Here is a 20737-nt window from a genome sequence, read left to right as displayed (position 1 = left end):
TAAAGCTTATCTAAAAATCTATCAGGTGTCTATGTCTTTTATTGTTTGATAACATGTTAAATAAAACCATTGTAATAATTATAGGCTTTTAATAATACACATTTTTATTTTCTACATAAGTATCTGATAGCCCTTTCAAATTACTCTCAAGCCAGTCTCGAAGGAGACTCCCTGAAGCCCGCTTCTTACTCTATGGCCCCATGAGCCCTCCGGAATCTCTGAACATGCAAAAAGCACTCAGTTAAAGAATTTACATGCATCATCCTCACAGCATCTGATTCAGTTTTTTTTTGTTTGTTTGTTTGTTTGTTTGTTTGTTTGAGACAGGGTTTCTCCTTGTAACCCTGGCTGTCCTGGAACTTGCTCTATAGACCAGGCTAACCTCAAACTCAGAGATGTTCCTGCCTCTGCCTCCTCGGTGCTGGGACTAAAGGCGTGCACCACCACTGTCTGGCTGTATCAGATGTTTTTCTGTCGCTGTGATCAAACACCATGACCAAGGCAACTTCCAGAAGACTTCATTTTGGCTTTAGCCTTCTAGAGAGCTAGATTGGTGATAACAGAGCAGAGTTATCAGGCTGCAGGTGGTAGGAGCAGGAGAACACAGATGTCAAACCCTAAGCAGGAAACAGAGAGCATACTCGGCATGACACAAGCCTTTTGTGTCACCTCAAAGCCTGCCCCCAGTGACACACTTCCTCCAACAAAGCCATACCTCCTAATCCTTCCCAACAGTCCCACCAATTTGTCGTGAAGTACTGAAACATGTGAGCCTTATGGGGCCATTCTCATTCAAACCACCACAGCAACCCCAGCAAGCATCCAGAAATGGGAAGCAAGGACTCCCCAAAGATGGGTTTCCCTGTTCTCTAGATAGAGCTGAGAGGCTAGGACACCCAGAAGTGGACAGAGTCCGTCAACTTCTACCAAAGAGAGCCTCCTTCTCATACGAGACTGTCGCTCGCCAAGCTAGGGAGAAGCTGAAGAACCAGAAGCCCTGCTTCCACTTTCTTGTCCCAGTCCACATAGTCCTTTTGATAAGCTCCATTCATTTTTTTTTTAACAATTATTCATCATTAATTGTCTCCAACCAAAAGTAACATAGTAGGTGTTTCAAGGAGTCCAATGGTGAGCAATTGTGTGTTGTGGGGCCAGGGTACCATGGAACTAGGAGGAGCTAGTCTGGAGCAGAAGTGGGGCTAAATTGCATCCAACCCCAGAGATTGAGAACAATAGGAGTGGGATATTTCCTCCCCTGCCCAGGGCCTGCATGTCCTGCCCTCTCCCCCCCAACACACACCTTTGCCTACATCAGAGGAGGTCACTGTAGTCACAGCCAGGAGAAACTTCCCCTGTCCTTAACAAGGTCAAAAGCAAGCACCTGGAATTTCCCTTCATGCAAATAACGCATTTCCAGGACCTTAGCCCTGAGCAGTGATGTGCACGCATCCCCAAAGTCCTCTACCCACTTCCCAAACATTTAAATAGCCTTTGTCATCCCGTCCCCCCCCCCAATTAAATGAGCTATCTTACTGAAGCCTGCCTCCCATGAGTCTATTCTCTCCAGGCTCACCCGCCTCGCTTTCCCTGGAAACGAATACATGTTCTTAACCACTGAGCTATCTCTCTAGCCCCTCAAAGAACTGTTTGTTTGTTTGTGACAGAGTTTCTCCTTGTGGCCCTGGCTGTCCTGGAACTCACTCTGTAGACCACGCTGGCCTCGAACTTCATAGAGATTCACCTGCCTTTGCCTCCTGAGTACTGAGATTAAAGGTGTGGGCCACCCCCCCCCCCAGGCTTCCCTCAAAGAATCTTAAAAAACAAAAAACAAAAACAAAACAAATAGTCTGTTACATGGCTCTGTCCCCCAGAAACTTATGTAAATATTTCTCAAAGGCTCAAAAATAACTTGCGTTTGGATTGTCAGTTTGTCATTTAAAAGAATATGTCAGTCAGTCACAACCAAAGATATAGAGAGTGAATATGGGAAAACCGGAGAGGGCTCATTTGTTAAGGTGATAGCATTATGGGTAAATCTCTCCCCTTCTCCCCCCGACCTTGTTTGATTCATCTTGCAGTTATATAACGGTGTCTGGTTTTGTTGTTGTTTTTTTTCCGTGCCTAAGGAAAAAGGTTACAGCCAGATATAGGAGGTCACACCTTTAATCCCAGCATTCAGGAGGTAGAGACAGGCAAATCTCCGAGGCTAGAGAAAGAGAGAGAGAGGAGAGAAGAGAGACTGTGGTCTTTAGAACCCAGATATTCTTAGAATGCAAGCAACAGGAATCCATTTGAGCTAACTCAACTTCTACCTCCATACAAAAAGGGAATTTCAGAACACAAGGAGGTAAAAATACAAGAATGTTACAAGGGACACAAAGGAAACAGATGTAGTTCTAGGTATTAAGTACAAAAATCTCCAGGTATGATGACAAATGCCTTTAATATCAACGCTCAGAGACAAAACCAGGCAGGTCTCTGTGAGTTTCAGGCCAGCCTGGCCTACGATGAGTTCCAGCACAGGCAGGATTCCATAGGAATTGGACATCCACGAAAAGCGGGTGTTAAATGCCCAGAATTCACAGGGGATGGTACTATTTTAATTAAGAGCTCACGCTCGCTCTTTGTCTCTTTCTCCTTTGTTCTTTCCCTCACTCTCTGCTTCCTCAAGGTCTCTCGCCTCTTTATATAGCTTCTCTCTTTGCTCTTTCAAATAATACACTCTGCTTCTCCCAAACAGTTGCCCCAAGCTTGCACACGTATTTGCTCTACATGGTCTGAGTTCCAGCTGTTAGGAGACAGAATCTATTTAATCTGGCTGCTGCTTCCAATCTAACCAAACATCCAGCCAGGCAGTCATGCAGCATAAACAGGATCGCAAGACTCACTGCTGGAGACATTTTGAAGATAAGGAGCCCTGCTGTCTGGGCAGATTCCTAAAAGATGTGTTCCTAGTGCTAGTGCTTCGGATTACATTAGAATCCATATCTTTCCTCCTGAAAGCCAGTGTTCTGAACTCCCTATCACACCCATTTCACATATTGATTTCTCCCTTCAAACAGCAGAGCTATCAGTGTGTTTGTGATGCTTCCTTTATAAAGCTGGGGAGTGAGTCATATCAGTCTGCAGTTTTGGTATATCCTCTGTCTGTCTGTCTGTCTGTCTCTCTCTCTCTCAACCTGGGGGTGGAACCTTGGGCCTTGTACTGGCTATGTAAATGCTCTATCATTCAGCTCTAGCTCTAGCTCTAGAGAGCTTAACTATTTCATCATTTAAAATAATGAAAGTATTGGGGCTCGAGAGATGACTGGCTGCTCTTCCCAGGGACTCAGATTCAATTCCCAGCACTCACATCAGGCCAGTCACAGGAAATCCGACACTTACAGTCTCTGCACTGACATGGGCACACCCACATATATCTGTGTCATTAAAGCATAAACAGTCCTTTTAAAAAACAAAAGCATCACAAAACTTTGAAAATTTGGAAGAAAACTTAAATAGTGATGAAAACCTTTCATCTCTAGAAACACGGGTGCCTATCTGCTCAAAGTAACTCTAAACTAACTCACAGTAAAGAACAACTTAAAACGTCCATGACTGGGGCAGAGTCTGGAACCCATGTCTGGCCTGCCTCGGACACAAAGGAAATTCAGGTGGGGATGAAGGCATCAACAATTGGATCAATAAGGGCTGAGGGCATCGGCTGGTCCCTGGTGAACCAGCACTTGAACATTATTCCTCCTGGATCATGAAAGCAGCAGAAGAAAAGCTAGAGTGTTTCCAAGATGGGCCATCAAAGCAGGGATGATTCCCCAGGGCTGCGGGTCTGGCTTAAGGGTAAAGCCATGTGAAGCACAATTGAAGCTCAATCTCCAAGACAAAAACAAATAAACAACAGCAAAACGAGAAGAACAGAAATCTCCACACACAGCTACAATGCTATAAAGATGACTCGCCAAGGCTAGGACTATATAGCTCAGTAGCAGAATAACAATGTTTTCCCAGCATGCACCGGGTGTCCTGGGTTCTACACCTAGCACTGCAGAACAGGACTCTGCTAAATGGATTATCATGGTTTGTTGAAGAGTTGGTGCCAAGGTCACCAAATACTCTGAGAAGACATACCTTGTTCTTATCCTTCATTCCTCCTGCTCTCCTTTCCCCTTCCCTTCCCTCCCCCAGTCCTCCCCCACTCTCTCTATCCTGAGGACCATCAGGTGGTCAGCTCTCTCCCTACCACATGCTCCCCATCGCCGTGTTCAGCCTAAGCATAAGCCAAGAAACCTATGGACAGAAACTATGAAACTATGTTCCAAAATAAATCTTAACTCTCTTAAGATATTTATCACAGTAACTAGAAACAAATACACAAATAAGCTAAGAAAGAAAGAAAGAAAAGTCACCTAGCAGAGCAAAATGGAAAGCTCACCAAATTCTTCAGCTCTGGTTTATTTCACTGATGATCTTCAGTACTATTCCATTTTCCTACAAATGAATTTAATTTTTCTTCCTAGCCAAACATTTATTTATATTGCGTTATATCATATTATATTTATTATTGTATTATATATTATAAGCTATATTATATTATATATGGCTATATAGATGTTTTTAGTCATTCTCCCATTGATGAACACCTAGGTTGGTCTCATATCTTGGCTATTGCAAGTGCCGAAATAAACATGGCCGTACAAGTATCTCTGGAATGTTGACCTGGATCCCTTTAAGTACAAAACCCAGAGTGTTTCCCTAGATTTTTTAAGAAGTGATTTACCAGCCTATCATTCTGTGCTTCCATAGCTTTTCTCAATTAGTGTTCCTTCAGGAGGAGGAATAGAAATGAGATGACCTACATTTGTAGGGGTTACCCCACCAAGAGTTGTATCAGGTCACTCCTAGACATAGAAATGATGGCTTCCCAGCCCAGGACCTGTAAAGACACCATTGCCTTCAAGGAGACAGCCACACAGTAACACATGGTCCTCTCAGTGGCGTTGCAACTGCTCTTTAGTCCACAGCAGTTCGTCATCCTCAAAGGACATTATCATCTTCTGGCTGGCTGGATTATTTTATGCCCAAGTAGATTCTCCAAGCTGAAGACCACCTTGATGACAACTGGTCCTGTGGTTGGTTTTCCTTAAGCATTGTTTCCTATTTATTACCATTTATATAAATAAAAGGAGGAATGATTTAAAACCTTCAATATCTTACACAGAAAGCTGATTACATAAGTTATCTCCTTAAACTGCCGCCGACTCAGAAGATCTTAAGCAAAGACCAAAAATGTTGTCTTTGAGAATCCATCATGACATTCAACCATGGATAGAGGTACAGGTAAGAGAGAGGTTCATCACACATTCAAGGTAAACTTTATTATATAGTGAGTTTCAGACCAGCCAGGACTATATAGCAAGACCTTGTCTCAAGAACAAACACGTCGCGAATGACAAAAACATAAGGGAGGAAAGAAGGCAGAAAGGAAGGGAAGGAGGACATTTTCCTTGACTCTTGAGAAGTACTTCATTTGTACCAAATCAAATTTAGCCCATAAAACCCTTCAGACTCTGACCTCCACAATGCCAAGGTTATCGCTTGTTCTGGTGTGAAATGCCACTGACACCATTCTTTATCTGTTCTGTTTCTAGCTGGTACAAAATGTTCCCCTGGATTGATTTCTAGACACTATGTTTTTCTTCTTGGTCTAAGTGGTATTTTAACAATCAATTTTATTTCTCCTACTTTACAGAAACATTGTTGTTTGTGAAGTGATTTTTATATGCAGCAGCCTTACCAAATTCTTATTCTAATAACTGATCTATAGATTAGTCTATCTTTTACAGTTTGCAAATAATAACACTTTTACTTCTAGCTTTTGGATCCTTCTTTCTGATCTTACTGGGCTGCTAACGTAATGTTTTGTAGCTGGAATGTAGCTGGTGTTGTCTTTGCTTTTCATTCCTGATTTTGTCAGAGATGATTTTAACCCGTCATTTGCTGGAAGGTTTTTGAAATATCCCTTTTTTTCTTTGTCCTGTGCTTTGAACAATACTGCCTTCTCTTCTAGTTAGTGTTTCTCTTCTCCTCTATCTTTTAACTTGCTAACAGGCCCCTTAGAGTCTTACTTTAATTTGCTAAAATATTTAATAAATTTAATGTTTTCATTTCATTGAATTTGTTCCAATTTTCACTGTCAGTTTTTACGTTCTTTTGTCCGTGTTTTCGATGGTAAGCATATTTTATATACTTGTGAATCTATAAGTATCAAATTTTGTTTGATTTTTTTTTTTTTTTTTCAAAACAGAGTTTCTCTGTGTAGTCCTGGCTATCCTGGAACTTGTTCTATAGATTAGGCTGGCCTTAAAGCCATGTGTCACCATACTTGGCTTTACCCAGTTCTTATAATAATTCTTAACCATGGACCAAAAACATTTTTGAGCTTTTTATTTTGGGAAGAGAAAAATAAAATTTTATTTCTTAAAATTTGGGAGTGGGTCACCAGCAAAATTGCAAGAAAGTTTCTTCTATGACATCACCCATTATTCTTTCAAACTTCTCTTTCGTATTTTTAACTCTTGTTCCTAGCCGGATGTTAAACATGAAATTTTATGTAATAAATGAGTCTTTGTTAAAATGATTACTTTCTCAGGTTTCCAGTTGCCAAAACGAATACGACTGTGATGCAGAGAATATGAAAGGCTGGTAGAGCTCTTATGAGCATCCTTGTCTCCCCACATTCAGGTCGGCTGCAGGTACCACCTGCTTCAAGTTCTCACACAACCCCGAGAAAAAGAATTTCGATCATTTCTACCGCCAGTGATTTCCTTGGAATGGTGTAGAACAGAGTAAGAATAGGGAAAAAGGAAGCAAGGACAAGATGTCTCAGCCAGTAAAAAAGTCGCTTGCCCCCAAGCCAGGTATCCTGAGTGCAGTCTCTGTTTGTTTGTTTGTTGTTTGGTTTTTTGAGACAGGGTTTCTCTGTGTAGCCTTGGCTGTCCTAGAACTCACTTTGTAGACCAGGCTGGCCTCAGAGAAGTCACAGAGGTCACAGAGTACTGGGTTTACAGGTATGTGCCTCCACGCCTGGGGTCCAATCTCTTAAAACCAATTGTCTTTGGGTTTCTGTTGCTAAGATGAAACACCAGGACCAAAAGCAAGTAGGAGGGGAAAGGGCTTATTTGGCTCACATTTCCATATTGCCTTCATCACCAAAGCCAGGACTCAAGCAGAGCAGGAACTTGGAGACAGGAGCTGATGCAGAGGTCGTGAAGGGGTGCCACTTACTGGCTTGCTCCCTATGGCTTGCTCAGCCTGCTTTCTCATAGAACTCATGATCACCAGCCCAAAACAGTCACTGCAGGCTCATCCAGGAAATGCCCTACCAGGCTTGCCCACAGCCTAATCTTAGAATACACTTTCTCAATTGAGGCTCTCTCCTCTCAGGGGCCTATAGCTTGTGTCAAGTTGACACAAAACTAACCAGCACTCCACACAACAATGAAAAAAGTAAACAAAGTCCACAAAGTTGTCATTTGACCTCCATGAATACACAATACACACACACACACACACACACACACACACGATAATGAAAAATAAACGAAATAAAAAAAAAGGAAGAAGGAGAAAGAAAAAGACTAGGGCTGGGGAGATAGATATTGTTACTTATCTGGTGTTGGGCTATATAATGTGTATTATTAGCCCTATGATTATCATGGCGGTATTATTTAACCCGCTATAACAATTAATAAGACACAGACAACTGTTGGATTTTATAGTTGCCTTATTTACCGTAGATATTTCCACCTACGATGTTCTCAATAACCTCACCATCCACCTCCCAGCCCCCATTATTATTGTGAGTGCCAGTGACACTGCCCAGTGAAGGTCTGTAAGGCCCCTTAGAGTTCTCAGACAATTCGTGTATTTTGACGGATGTGGTGATTTGACCAAAAGGGCGACAAGCAGCATAAAGTCCTCAGGACACCTACTCCTCAGGGCTCTGCCTCCCAAAGCACATCCATAGTGGTTCTGCTAACCAGTGGGCCACATTCTACAAGTTCTACAGCTGTTTTCCTGTCCCTCCTACACAGCCCCCAACACAAGTACTTTTAGGATGTCCAGCCCAGAATATAAAATTACAATAACTATTTTCTTTGAGGAAAAAAAACCTGTACAACTTCACTATCACTGCTGAATCCCGTTTTGCAATGAGGCACTTTCATTCTTCCAGAGAAGATTAAAAAGCTAAAAAGGGAAGTTCTGAAGCAGATAAAATGTTTAAATGGAAGGAGGAAGTAAAAGCATTCATGTCACTCTAAAATGAAATAATAGTAACTTATAACAGCTTTCAATAGTTACTTAGTTCTTAGGAAAAGGATTTACCATGGCAACCGCTGCATCGAATTGCTCTTAAAAAGATTCCAAGCCGTGCATACACACAAAAGGGGGATGGGGGAGAAAAATGTATCTCTTAGACCTATATTCGTTCAGTCTGTAGTCAGAAGGCTAGCTAGTGGCACTGTGATAACACAAGTTCAGGTATCACGCGTGCTACATGCTACTATGCTTTCTCTAAAAGAAAACATGTTAACCTTTGTTTTTACTTTATGTGTCTGGGTGTTTGGTATTCACGTATGTCTAGGCACCACATGCGTACAGTGCCTGCAGAGGCTAGACTCCTGGGACTGGAGTTACATATGGTTGTGAGCTGCCATGCGGGTTCTGGGAATTGAACCTGGCCCTCTGAAAGAGTAGCCAGTGCTCCTCTTAATCCCTGAGACATCTCTACAGATTCTTTACCTTTTTAAAAAAGATTTATTTTAAATAAATATTTATAAATATTGTATGTGCATATCTTTGTGTTCTGTGTACATGAGCACAGGCATGCTGAGAAGCCAGCGGGGGTCAAATCCTTTAGCTAGAGTTACCAGCATGGGTGAGCCCCTCAGTGTCAGCATTGGAAACTGAATTTAGGTTGTTTGCGGGAGTAGTACATTTCTTAACCACCGAACCATCTCTGTAGCCCCAATGCCTCACTTTCTATGCCTCACTTTCTATACAACACCGTCCAGGACAATATTGTAGACATATGTTCATAATGGAAGAATCATTTTTTTTTTTTAAGTAGCTTGATCTCCTTCCTAACAGCTTAGGGCTCCTGGTTACGTAAGTGTGAAATAGAATCTTCAGTAAGTAATGTGTAGGGTGTCTCCTTTCGGGGGATTGCTGAACTAGTGTTATATTATTTTTAAAACAATTTTTGCTGGGCGGTGGTGGTCTACAGAGTGAGTTCCAGGACAGCCAGGGCTACACAGTGAATCCCTGTCTCAAAAAATCAAAACAAGCAAAACAATTTTTATTACCATGAGTTAACTGTACATATTAACTGAGTTCAGTGTGGTATTTCTTTTCCTCCCCCTTCCCTTTGTTTCTTTTTTGTTTGTTTTGAGGCAGGGTTTCTCTGTGTACCCCTGGCTGGCCTGGAACTCACTATGTAGTTCAGGCTGGCCTCGAACCCACTTGGGAGGCCTATGCCTTCCAAGTGCTGGGGTTAAAGGCATGTACCAATTCAGTGTGCTATTTCTGCACCTGCATACAGCCTGCGCTACGGATTTAACCCAGCCACCTAGGGGCGGGGACATAGCTCCTCCAACCTCTAAACCTCCTGCTTCTGCTCCCCCCCAATCAGCACCATCACTTCAGCCTTAGAGAAGCTGAAGGATTCACACTGTGTGATGGCTGCAGAGACTCAGCTCACAAGCACGTAGTCCCAGCTCAGTAAGTACCATCTAGAGGAATGAGCTGGAGCAAGGCAGGCCTGTGTCTCAATACCAGCTGCACCTCTTTGAGCCCAGTCTTCTCTGTGCTTCAGTTCTCTCAGCTATGAAATTATAGCCTGGCCTTCACAGAAAAGCCACATAAAGATGTAAATTTGGATTATTTTTCTGAATGTTGGAGTCCTAACTGAGAGAATGAATCTCCAGGGTCTAAAGGCATATTTCTAGGCAACTTCAGCTTTCTACCAAATTCTTCCTATTCCTCAACAAGGAAAAGATCAAAACGTGCAGTCAGACTTTGGGCTCTCCCTGCAGAGTATGACTGGGAAGGCTTCTAGAAAGAGGTGGTGCTTTGGAGTGAGGAATGAGTAAGAGACTCAAAACTGCTCTTAATCCTCTGTTCAATGGACATTGGTGACCATTGGGACTTCCTTAGCGACGTTATTAAAGATAAATGCTCTGGCCCAGCCCAGCCTTCCTGCTAAGAATCACTGAGTCAGATCCAATAATCTATATTTTAATAAGCTTCCCAGAAGACTCTAAATGCACCAAAGTTTGAGAATCACTGCCTTTCCTAGAAGCTCCTCCCTCCTCCTCTGTGACCTGGTTAGCTCTGAAGGAGAGCGCCTGCTCTCAGTTTAGCTGGGGGCTACTGCACAGAAGCATACAGTTGGTCTTTGTACACGGTTCTTAGCACAGAACCTAAAGCCTTTGGAATGTCCTGAGTGATGAATCTTTTATTTTATAATAACGATGGGGGAAAGGGTGTTGCAAAGATTCAGGATTGGGGGCTGATTACCAGAGAAATCAACCCTACCTATAGTTCTCTCTGCTTCATGCTGGTGGTTGAACTATGAGCTCTCAGCTTCCTGCTCTATTTATTGGGATGCTTGCTGCCATGCCACAATGCACTCTTCTCCCTCTGCAACCATAAGCCCCAACAAACTCTTTCTTCTATGAGTTGCCTTGGTCCACATTTCATTAACATAAAAGAAAAGTAATTAATACATGACCCACCCCTAACAAAAGACAGAGTATCTAGAGAAAAGACTAACAAAGTATTTAGTAAAAATTTATGTGCGGTCAGATATGGTGGCACATGTTGCCAATCCCAGCCCTCAGAGGACAGAAGCAAGAGGATCATGAGTTTACGGTCAGCCTTGACTACGTATCAAGTTCGAGGCCAGGCTGGGTCATGTGAGACCTTTCGAATGAAGTTCCAGTGAAGTTCTTCACAGAGAAGGCTCTTGATTGTTATCCTTAGACTCAGCACAGTGTGACTAAGCTTGGACAGAGAAGGTGTGACCAAGTGGTGTTATGCCCAAGTCTCACGGACCCCAAAGACCACTAAGGAGCCAGTTCTGATGCAAACACAGTAGGGTCTTTATTCCAAGCTCAAGCTCGGGCCCACACTGTTACCGATGCAGCAGTTCTCAAGTGTAGAGCCCTGAGCTCAGGGAGAGAGGGGTTTTTATTGCAGTTACAGCAAGGTCCAGGGAATTCCAGCTTGGCAGTTCTATGACTGATTGACATTTAGCAAATATAGGGCCAAACCGAAATTGTTTGTCTGGAGGAAAATGTTTACTTAGAAGGCCAAACCATAGTTGTTTTATTCAACCTATTGTAAAGAACACCTGGGTAAACTCCAGGTATTCACTGATTAGCCATTGCTAGGGGTGATGGTTAAATATTACCAGAGGTCGAAGTGAGTGGTCCAAGCACGTTTGTGGGTTTTTCTCCTTTTTGAACCTGGAGTTTATGCCCAGGTCATTTACCCTTAAGACGAAGCTTCTTTTTCAGAAATGGGGTTACACAGGCCTCACAGTGGAACCCAGCAAGGTTTATCTTCTTTTGATCACTCTTGGCTTCTTGGTACAGCATTCCTACTTTCCAGGCATAGGGCAGAACCTCTTATAAAATAGGGGTCTTATGACCAACCCGGTATAAGACGAGGGAGATGAGAGATTTTCTTTCTGGCCAGCTTGAAGACAGCAAAGTCAGGAAATTCAGGCTATATTCTCAGCTATTATGGCGTTGGGAAAGGGGATTCTGATTCCTACAAACCTTTATAAAAAGGTTCTGATTCCTACAAACCTTTATAAAAAGTAGCTCTGAAGCTGGGCATGGTGGTGCATGCCTTTAATCCCAGCACTTGGGAGGCAGAGGCAGGCAGATCTCTATGAGTTCAAGGCCAGCCTGGTCTACAGAGTGAGTTCCAGGACAGCCAGGAGAAACTCTGTTTCAAAAGACCAAAATAAATAAATAATAAATAAATAAGTAGCTCTGCTATTTCTGTATTTATGTTTGTGAAAGCGTATTCCACATGTGTGCTAGTGCCCAAGGAGGACAGAAGAGGGCATTGAATCCCCTGGAGCTGGAGTTACAGATGTTTGTGACCAAACTGATCTATGTGCTGGGAACAGAACTCAAAGTCCTATGGCAGAGCAGCGAGTGTGCTTAACCACTGAGCCATCTCTCCACCCCCATCTATAACCCTTAGTAGAAGAAATTCTAATTTTGGGGTCTAGCTTCAGAAGAAAAAGGGAAAGTAAGACACAAGAGGACAGAAGGGAGTGAGAAAAAGACTTTGCTCTTTTGTTTGTTTGTTTTTGTTTTTGTTTTTGTTTTTGGAGACAGAATTTCTGTGTCCTGGAACTTGCTCTGTAGACCAGGCTGGCTTCGGACTCACAGATATCTACCTGCCTCTGCTTTCCAAGTGCTGGGATTAATGTCATGTGCCACCAATGCCCTGTGAAACTCTTCTGAGATCTAAAGTGTCCCGCTCTGGGTTATTATCTTCTGAGACCCAGCCGTTACTGGCACACAGCTGGCGACACAGAACTGGTTGGTATGTGAAGAAATAATGTGCAGTTGGCTTCAAAACAAAACCAGGGACAGGGCCCAGGAGAGGAACCGTGTCACACTTTTATCCCCTTCCCTCACCCGGCCCTCGTGGCACATTTCTTTACCGACTGTGGTTAAAGTCAGAAATGGCAGCCACTATGCTGCAGTTCTCTGACCTACATTTAGAGGAGAAGCGGGGCTTACACCAGCCTAGTAAAGGCTGCACCAGAGAGGGCGGGGCTTCCCCCAAATCCCTGGGCCAGCTTCTGATTATAATCTACACCACACTCTGTGGGCATCTCAGCAGGCCAGGAGCACCAGAGTTGGAGTTGGGCACAGCCCTGCTCACTGGTATCAGTCAGCTAAGAGACAGAATGCCGGGCCTGTCGCTGGACTTTGAGCTGCCTGTTGATCTTTGAACTTATGTAGATATTATGTCTACCAGACTCCTCCTACCTGCTTAGCTAGACTCCTTGCACTAGCTGTGCTTGGCTATTTACTGACAGTCAAAAGTCAGTACTGACCCTAAAGCTGCTACCACAAGTCGGCTCGCAGCTACTTTCCCTCCATGCTGTCTCGGGGGCCCAGGCAAAGGCTCAGCTGAAAGCTTCCGCTTCTGAGCCTCAGCCTGAAGCCCAGACTGCTGTTGCCCTGTGTTTGCTGTTAAGTTCTAGCTGCTCCCTCTTCTCCTCCCCCTTGACCTCCTCACCACCATCTAAACAAGACCCACAGTTTCATCAACCAATATCACCTGTTTTCGTCCGTTAGTGATGCTACAATAAAAATACTTGAGATTTTGTTTAAAACAACAGCAAAAATCTATACCCAGGAGCAGGGATGCATGCCCTTAATCCCGGCACACAGAAGGGAGAGGCAAGTGGGTCTCTGTGAATTTGAGTCGAGCCTGGTCTACAGAGCGCATTCCAGGACAGCCAGGGTGACATAATGAGACCTTGTTTCAAAAACTTTTTTGTTTGGTTTTTGTTTTTTCAAGATAGGGTTTCTCTGTGTAGCCCTGGCTGTCCTAGAACTTAACTCTGTAGACCAGGCTGGCCTCCAACTCAAGAGATCCACCTGCCCCTGCCTCCCGAGTGCTGGATTTAACATAATTGGGACTAAAGAGATGACTCAGTGTTTAGAAGTACTGGCTTCCCAGTCAATAGATGGTGTCGCATACCTTTAATCCCAGTACTCAGGAGGCAGAGGCAGGTGGATCTCTGTGAGTTTTAGGCCAGCCTGGTCTACATATTAAGTTCCAGGGCAACAAGCACTACACCGAGAAACCCTGACTCTACAATCCCCCCCCCCAAAAAATATATATATATATAATTTAAAAAGTGCTGGACTTGGGTTTAATTTGCAGCACCCCAGCATCCACATGGCAGTTTATAACTGTCTGTAACCCCAGTTCCACGGGATCAGATGCCCTCTTCTAATGTCCATGGGCACCAGGCAGGAGAGTAATGCACAGACATACACTCAGGCAAAACACTCATACACATAAAATAAAAATAACAACAATGATTAAGTTAAAAATTAAATACCTGAGATAATTATAAGGAAAAGAATTCTCATAGTTTTGGATATTTTGGCTCACGGTCCATTGGCCCCATTGCTTTTAGGCCCCTGGTGAGAGAGCCATTTACTCCATGGCTGGGAAGTGACAAAAGAGGCCGAGGTCCCATTTCCTCCTTTGAAGGCACACCTCAGTGACCTGAATATACCTTATCTTTCTTCTGTTTTTTTTTTTTTTTTTAATAAATGTGGGTTAGCAAACACAAGGGTTTCATCATAGACTCTATTTGTGCCAGCATAGATTATTCGCATTTGTGCCTCTCCTGTCCTCCCCACCTCCTCCAGCCAGTACCCTTTCTCTCCTAGTTAGCCCCTCCTCAGAAATCTTATTACATGCATTACTCTCCCTCTTTATTTCCCATAAGTCCATTGTCCTGCAAACTGGGCACTCTCTGTTAAAATCTCTGCTACTTTCCAAGGTCGCCTCTATAGGGGCCAAACCTTTCCTGCTTGGATGTTTGGAGGACCCATGAGTTACTAATCACAGTACTGACCAAGGATTGTTTCCCTCCTCTACAGAGAAAGAGATGCGGTCAGTTTGGTAGAAGATGACACAGAATCAAGGGCTACATGCCTGAGGCCCCATGTGCTAGACAAGTCCATTTGGGATTAGCTGGCCAAGTGCTTCTACTCTGAGTAGAAAGTAAAGTTCTCCGTGGAAAAGCATCCCTGTGACTAGAAGGCTAACCTCCACTGACTGCTGGGAAGCACCCTAGGAACTTAGGTTAAACTTAAGGCAGTATCTCACACAGCTTCTAGTCCGTTAGTCAAGGGACATTCCTTCCTTCCTTCCTTTCCTCCTTCCTTCCTTCCTTCTTATTTATTTATTTATTTATTTATTTATTTATTTATTTTGCTTATTTGAGCCAGGGTTTCTCTGTGTACAGCTGTGCTGAAACTGAAAATCTCTCCTTTCTTCCAAGATGCAAACATCCACAAATCCTTGAAGCCAGTCTCAGTATGTTGCTTCATGTGGCACTGGTAGATAATGGGTTTTGGAATTTTTCTGGGTTTTTTTTTAGAAGGCAGGAATGAGGATCATATCATGTTAAATGGTAAAGGCCTTGTCTTATGATCAGTGTGTAACTATGACATAAGCACAGTGGCTGGGACATATCTCAACACTTGACAAATTAATGGCATGCTCACAAGGCCAAATTTAGTGATCTTCCTGAACAGCTTTCATATGCCTTCCATTTTGCTTTCCCCAGTAACAAATCCAAAATGGTTGATGAAACTAGGTTGGACTGAACCATGAAGAATTCTGCTTTGGGCTGGAGAGATGGCCCAGAGGTTAAGAGCACTGCTTGCTCTTCCAGAGGTCCTGAGTCCAATTTCCAGCAACCACATGGTGGCTCACAACCACCTGTAATGAGATCTAGTGCCCTCTTCTGGCGTGCAGGTGTACATGCAGACAGAATATTGTATATATAATAATTAATAAATCATAAAAAAAAGAATTCTGCTTCATGCGGACTTGATAGGATTTTTTCAGGTATTCTGGCTTTTAGGTACAGGTAGTTTTCCCCTGAACCCAAATATAGAGCATGAGTTAAAAAAAAAAAAAAAGGTGTGTGTGTGCATGTTAGAGAGAGAGAGACAAAATATTGAGTCTGGCATCTGCTGCAAGATAGTTTCTTCTAGACTTGACATAGGAGCTGCACCGATGAAATCTCAACAATATGGCTACCTAAATAAGACCTACATAATGACTGCACCAGCTGATGTGCTAAAGTGGATGAGGGAAACTTCACAAGGCCTCATCCCTAGATGAAGAGCCACAGACAACCAATGGATTCTAAGAGAGGGAGAATGGGTTTCTGCCGGGACAACACCCCTAGTGGGTTACCTAGCCCTAAACACATGTCCATAGAAGCAACACTAAATAGACTCAGTAGGTTACATACGTAATAAGTACACATGTAACAATCATAATTTAAAAAGCTGAGGCCACAGATCTGAGAGGGAATGAGGGAGATGGGGAAAGCTGGAAGGGTGGGATTAACATAAATATAATTCTCATGTGTGAAATGCTCAAAAAAATAACAAAGCTGAATCTTAGAAACAACAACAAAAAAAATTTTTTTTTTCCTTGAAAAGGGAAGGAATTATCTCAGGTAAGGTGTCCTGAGACATGCTTACAATAAATAGCATGGGACTTCAGACGATAAGAAAGGGAACAGGGAGGCAGTAACAGGTCAGTCTGATCTCTTTCCAGACAGAGAGTTTCCTATTGCAGCAGCCTGCCAATGGCTTAAGGCTTCAGAGCCATCTTTATGAATGCTGGAGCTGAGGTCATGGGAGTAGACCTGAAGTTTCTGTGAGGCATGAGGAGACAGGGTCCATGGGCTCACATCTCCTCAGGCCTTGGGCCTGTTTAGGGCACCATGCACCCACCCACAGAAAAGATGCAAGCCTTATTCGTCAACAGTCCAGCCTGGCACCTCTACCTCTGGGTGAGGGAGAAGTAATTATTCTTCTTATAGAACTGCCGTCACAATCTTTTACCATTTAACATATAACCATCAGGCTTTATCCAAAAAGTACAATTAAATACCTCGTAGACTTGAACAATGGTTCCTTACTGCATCACTGCTTTGATGCTGACTTCCCTAGGGACAGTGAACACTGCTGTAGATTTGGGCTTTGAATGAAGAGTAGTGCTGTGAGATTAAGGAAATGGGCTACTTGGATAAAGAAAGTGAGGTTTACAGCTTACACAAACACTCCAAGCACACAGGGACAGGAAACCAAGACATGCACTCTTCAAATCTTTGGGAAATATGGTATGTTTCACCCCAAGGCAAGCGAGAAGAGCTTCCCTAGTACTCTTGGTGCTAGCCACCCAAGGTGTCTTTCTTTCTGTGGCAGCACGAGCTTGGCAGAACATTGAGAACTGGAGGCTGAGAAAAAAAAAAGTCTTCCTGATCACAGGCATCTTTGCTAGCACAGCATTGCTGAAAGGGCTTGTGTATGAGTCAGGCACACATGTTAAGTGGGCTGGTGAGACTTGCAGAATCTCTAAGGGTTCGTGATGAAGCATACTCAAAGCAGTGGCTTTGAGTTACTGTGTGAGCACAGCCCTGTCCGTAGTTTGACGTATTCAGGTCTTTTTGTAATTATATGTTGTACTTCACTGAAGCCTGCTGTAAACTCTTTTCCTTTGCTCTCAGAGTTCCCCTAAATTCATGATAGAGAATTGGGGCTTTGTAGCACGAATGCTTAATACTTCTTCAGATTTCACAGACAGAGACAAGTGAGGCAGTTATGATGTTTATTGATTACAGGAACATGAGCTTGGTTCTCCTAATTTCCTGATCACAGCTGTGTTTCAGTGCTCACTGAGGCTAAGACCAGAAATATAAAAGTAGTGAGTTATTGTAGAGTAAGTTTAATTCAGAACATGGCTGCTCCAGCAAGAGGTCACATCCAAAGACCTTCCAGGTCTGTGTGATCCGGCTGGAATATAGGCATACCTTTAACTCCAGGAGACAAAGTCAAGCAGCACTCTGAATTCAAGGCCAGCCTGGTATAGAGCAAGTTTCAGGGAAAGAAACACTTAGGTCCAGGCTGGGTGGTACACACTTTTAATCCCAAACAATGAAGGTGAAGTTAGTTTGTAAAAAAAAAAAAAAAAAAAAAAAAAAAGCACCCAAATTTGAAAGCGATGTCTAATTGTGTGGCAGAAAAGGTGACAAATCAGAGAAGATTTGACAGAATAGGACACATCCAACTCTTGGGGCGAAGAAATAAGCCAGATTGAATAAGTCAGCTGGGAGAGGAATTTGAGCCAGAACAGCTAAGCTGAACCAGCCAGTTATGAGTTCAAAAGCACAGGAGAGGGTGAGCTTATTAAGTAGTAATTCTCAGAGGCTGAAAACATTCTAGGCCCCAAGGTTAGATTGTACAAAGGCTGGAAGCTTCCAGGACTAGGCCTAGGTTAGCAGAAGGAGGCAATAAGCCTCGAGACAACAACTGAAACAAGCTAATAAAAGTTCCTTTTACAAGTTTACACTTCTTTAGGCTCCCAAACCTCTCCTCCTCCCTAGAGCCAGCATCCTTCTATGGCTACAGTTTCAGTAATGAAAGACAGAGGTGCCTGTATTTCATCTCATGGTCCTATCGAGGTTTCTGACATCGTTTTCTTAATCCTAGGTCATCAAAAAAGACATTAGAGTAAGTCATCAAACCTCCAAACAGCTATTTATTTAAATCTAGTCCCAGATATGGCCTGAGAGGTGAGGAAAATTGAAGATGCCAGGGTTGAAGAGATGGCTCAAACTATCAGAGCTAATACTACTCTAGCAAGAGAGGGAGTTTTAAGGGTTAGGGGTAGTTTAATCCCCAGCCCTCTTTTCAAGGGGCTCACAACTGCCTGCCATGGCAGTTCCAATGGACCCAATGCACTCTTCAGTTCTGCATGAGCACTGCATAAATGTGCACAAATCCACACTCACACATACAAACATAATCGAAAAAAGGTCTAGAGAAATAGCGTAGCAAATTAAGAGCATTTCTTACTCTTGGAGAGGACCGGTGTCCAGTTCCTAGCACCCATGCGACAGCTCACAACTTCCTGCAGCTCCAATTCTAGGGCACCCAATGCCCACTTTCGAGCTCTGTGGGCACCCAGCATGAATGTGGTGCACATACATACCTGCAGGCAAAACACTGAAAACATAAAATAAGTAAGTCTAAAACATGAAGATTTCTATTATCACCTTAGGCTCCCAGAGTCAGAAATTGCAGGTAGCTGATAACTAAGGCACACTAAAGTAAGGACCTTTACACACTTAACCTGTGCACACTTAAACTTGCAAAGGATAAAAAAAAAAAAAAAAGAAAAAGTACCTGGCACTTACCTGGTACTTGGACTGCAATAAACACCTGCTCCCTTAATTCCTTCTTTTTAATTCATTTGTTTATGAAACAGACACCATTAATCCCTTTTCTCTTTTTTCTTTTTTCATTAATCCTTTCTTTTTCTTTTCTGTCTTTCATTTTTTTGTTTGTTTGTTTTTGTTTTCTGAGACTGGGTCTTTCTCTGTATCTCTGGCTGTCCTAGAACTCGCTCTGTAGACAAGGCTGGCCTTGAACTCACAAAGATCTGCCTGACTCTGCCTCCTGGAGTGCTAGGATTGTAGATGTGTATGGGGATTAAACGCATGTCCCACCACTGCCCTGCCCATTATCCTATCTTAAAGATGCTTTGGGCAGCTATCAGAGGCTCTCTCTGATTACACACAGGAGGGCCTACCCTCTGTGTCTGGCCTGCCTAAGATTCAGATTGACAGTCAGAGGACCCACACTAGGCCGTAATTCTTTGAGACCAAAACAAAAACAAACAATCAAACAAAAAACAAAAATGGACCATCAGTCAGCCGAGGAGTCTGCGATGGAATCACACTATAGATCAGGCTGCCCTCGAACTCACAGAAATCCTACCTCTGCCTCCAGAGTGCTGGGATTAAAGGCATGCGCCGCCACGGTCAATCTCAGGATTTTATTGTCCCAATATTAATAACCAGCATTAATTGCCAGCTAGGTCCGCTGAGCGCATCTTGTGAAGGTGCGCAGAGAATTGGGGATATTGGGGTTTAGAAAGACCACATGAGATGGGCAATATGGCTTAAAGGAGCGTGCCCCTAAGACTGCCCATCTGAGTTGATTTCTCACAGCCCTTTAGGGAAAGGAGAAAACCGAGACTGGCTTTTGACCTCTAAAGTGCCCGGTGCGCGCGCACCTGCGCAAAATAAATAGTTGATTTTTTTTTAAACTACAAGCCCCAAGATGCAATTGCAATTTTCTTAAAGACTACCATTCCCGACATGCACTGCAGCCGGGGTTATTGACTGAAAACACCTGCAAGCTTCAGTGGAAAGTTTGCTTCTCGGTTACCTCAGGCAAAGGAAAGTTTTGAAAAGTCTCCAGAGCATTTTTGCACCCCTAGGAGTGGTCAAATACTTATATCCAGGCAATAAAGGGAGGAGTTAAGCCGAGCCCCTCCCCTTCTCCCTGGAACTTTTATCATTCCCAACGTGATCAAGGCTAGAGTTTGAACGGCAGAGAGTAGCTGCTCGCCCCGAACTTTCCCAATGGCTTCGGTGACCAGAACCGTGTTTGGAGAGCTGCCCTCGGGGGGAGGGACAGTGGAGAAGTTCCAGCTTCGGTCAGACCAGCTGAGTGTGGACATCCTCTCCTGGGGCTGCACGATCTCTGCTCTGCAGGTCAAAGACAGGCAGGGGGAGGCCTCGGACGTGGTGTTGGGCTTTGCCGAGTTGGAAGGTGGGTCGCGTCCAGCCCAGGGCTGCGGAAGGGCCCCAGACCTAGCCCGCACAAACTCCTGATCCGGGTATCCCGGGTTTTCCCGGCCACTCACGGGACCTAACCGAGGTCCCCAAGCTTAGGGCAGTCTAACTTGGAAGCGTGTGAATGAGCTAAGGTAAACCGCTAACAGGATTGTGTGTTTGGAAAGAGCCGGATGGAATGCAAAGAGCTGTAGAACTTGGCCTCTCTTGGACAGCCAGACTTTGTCACAGTTC

General features: G+C 43.6%; 1 protein-coding gene and 1 long non-coding RNA gene across 3 annotated transcripts in view; one reads left to right on the top strand and one right to left on the bottom strand.

Annotated features, from left to right (window-relative positions):
- Positions 1-19900, bottom strand: part of LOC132646337 (uncharacterized) — a 39948-nt gene extending 20048 nt beyond the window's left edge. Inside the window, exons 1-2 of the long non-coding RNA XR_009584513.1 lie at positions 19641-19900; positions 18717-18866 (exon numbers count right to left, since the gene is read on the bottom strand). This is a non-coding gene — a long non-coding RNA (uncharacterized LOC132646337). The remainder of the gene's footprint in view (positions 1-18716; positions 18867-19640) is intronic.
- Positions 19901-20049: 149 nt separating this feature from the next.
- Galm (galactose mutarotase) overlaps positions 20050-20737 on the top strand; it is a 52193-nt gene continuing 51505 nt past the window's right edge. Inside the window, exon 1 of one of the 2 annotated variants that reach the window (XM_060364030.1) lies at positions 20050-20480. In XM_060364030.1, coding sequence (XP_060220013.1) covers positions 20291-20480 — 190 coding nt within the window. In that variant the 5' untranslated portion in view covers positions 20050-20290. The remainder of the gene's footprint in view (positions 20481-20737) is intronic. The other variant, XM_021634372.2, reaches the window with a different exon arrangement.

Source organism: Meriones unguiculatus, chromosome 1, assembly GCF_030254825.1.
Source record: "Meriones unguiculatus strain TT.TT164.6M chromosome 1, Bangor_MerUng_6.1, whole genome shotgun sequence".
Taxonomy (NCBI): domain Eukaryota; kingdom Metazoa; phylum Chordata; class Mammalia; order Rodentia; family Muridae; genus Meriones; species Meriones unguiculatus.
Note: the sequence above shows the minus strand (reverse complement) of the source record. Positions and strands in the feature narration are given on the sequence as shown.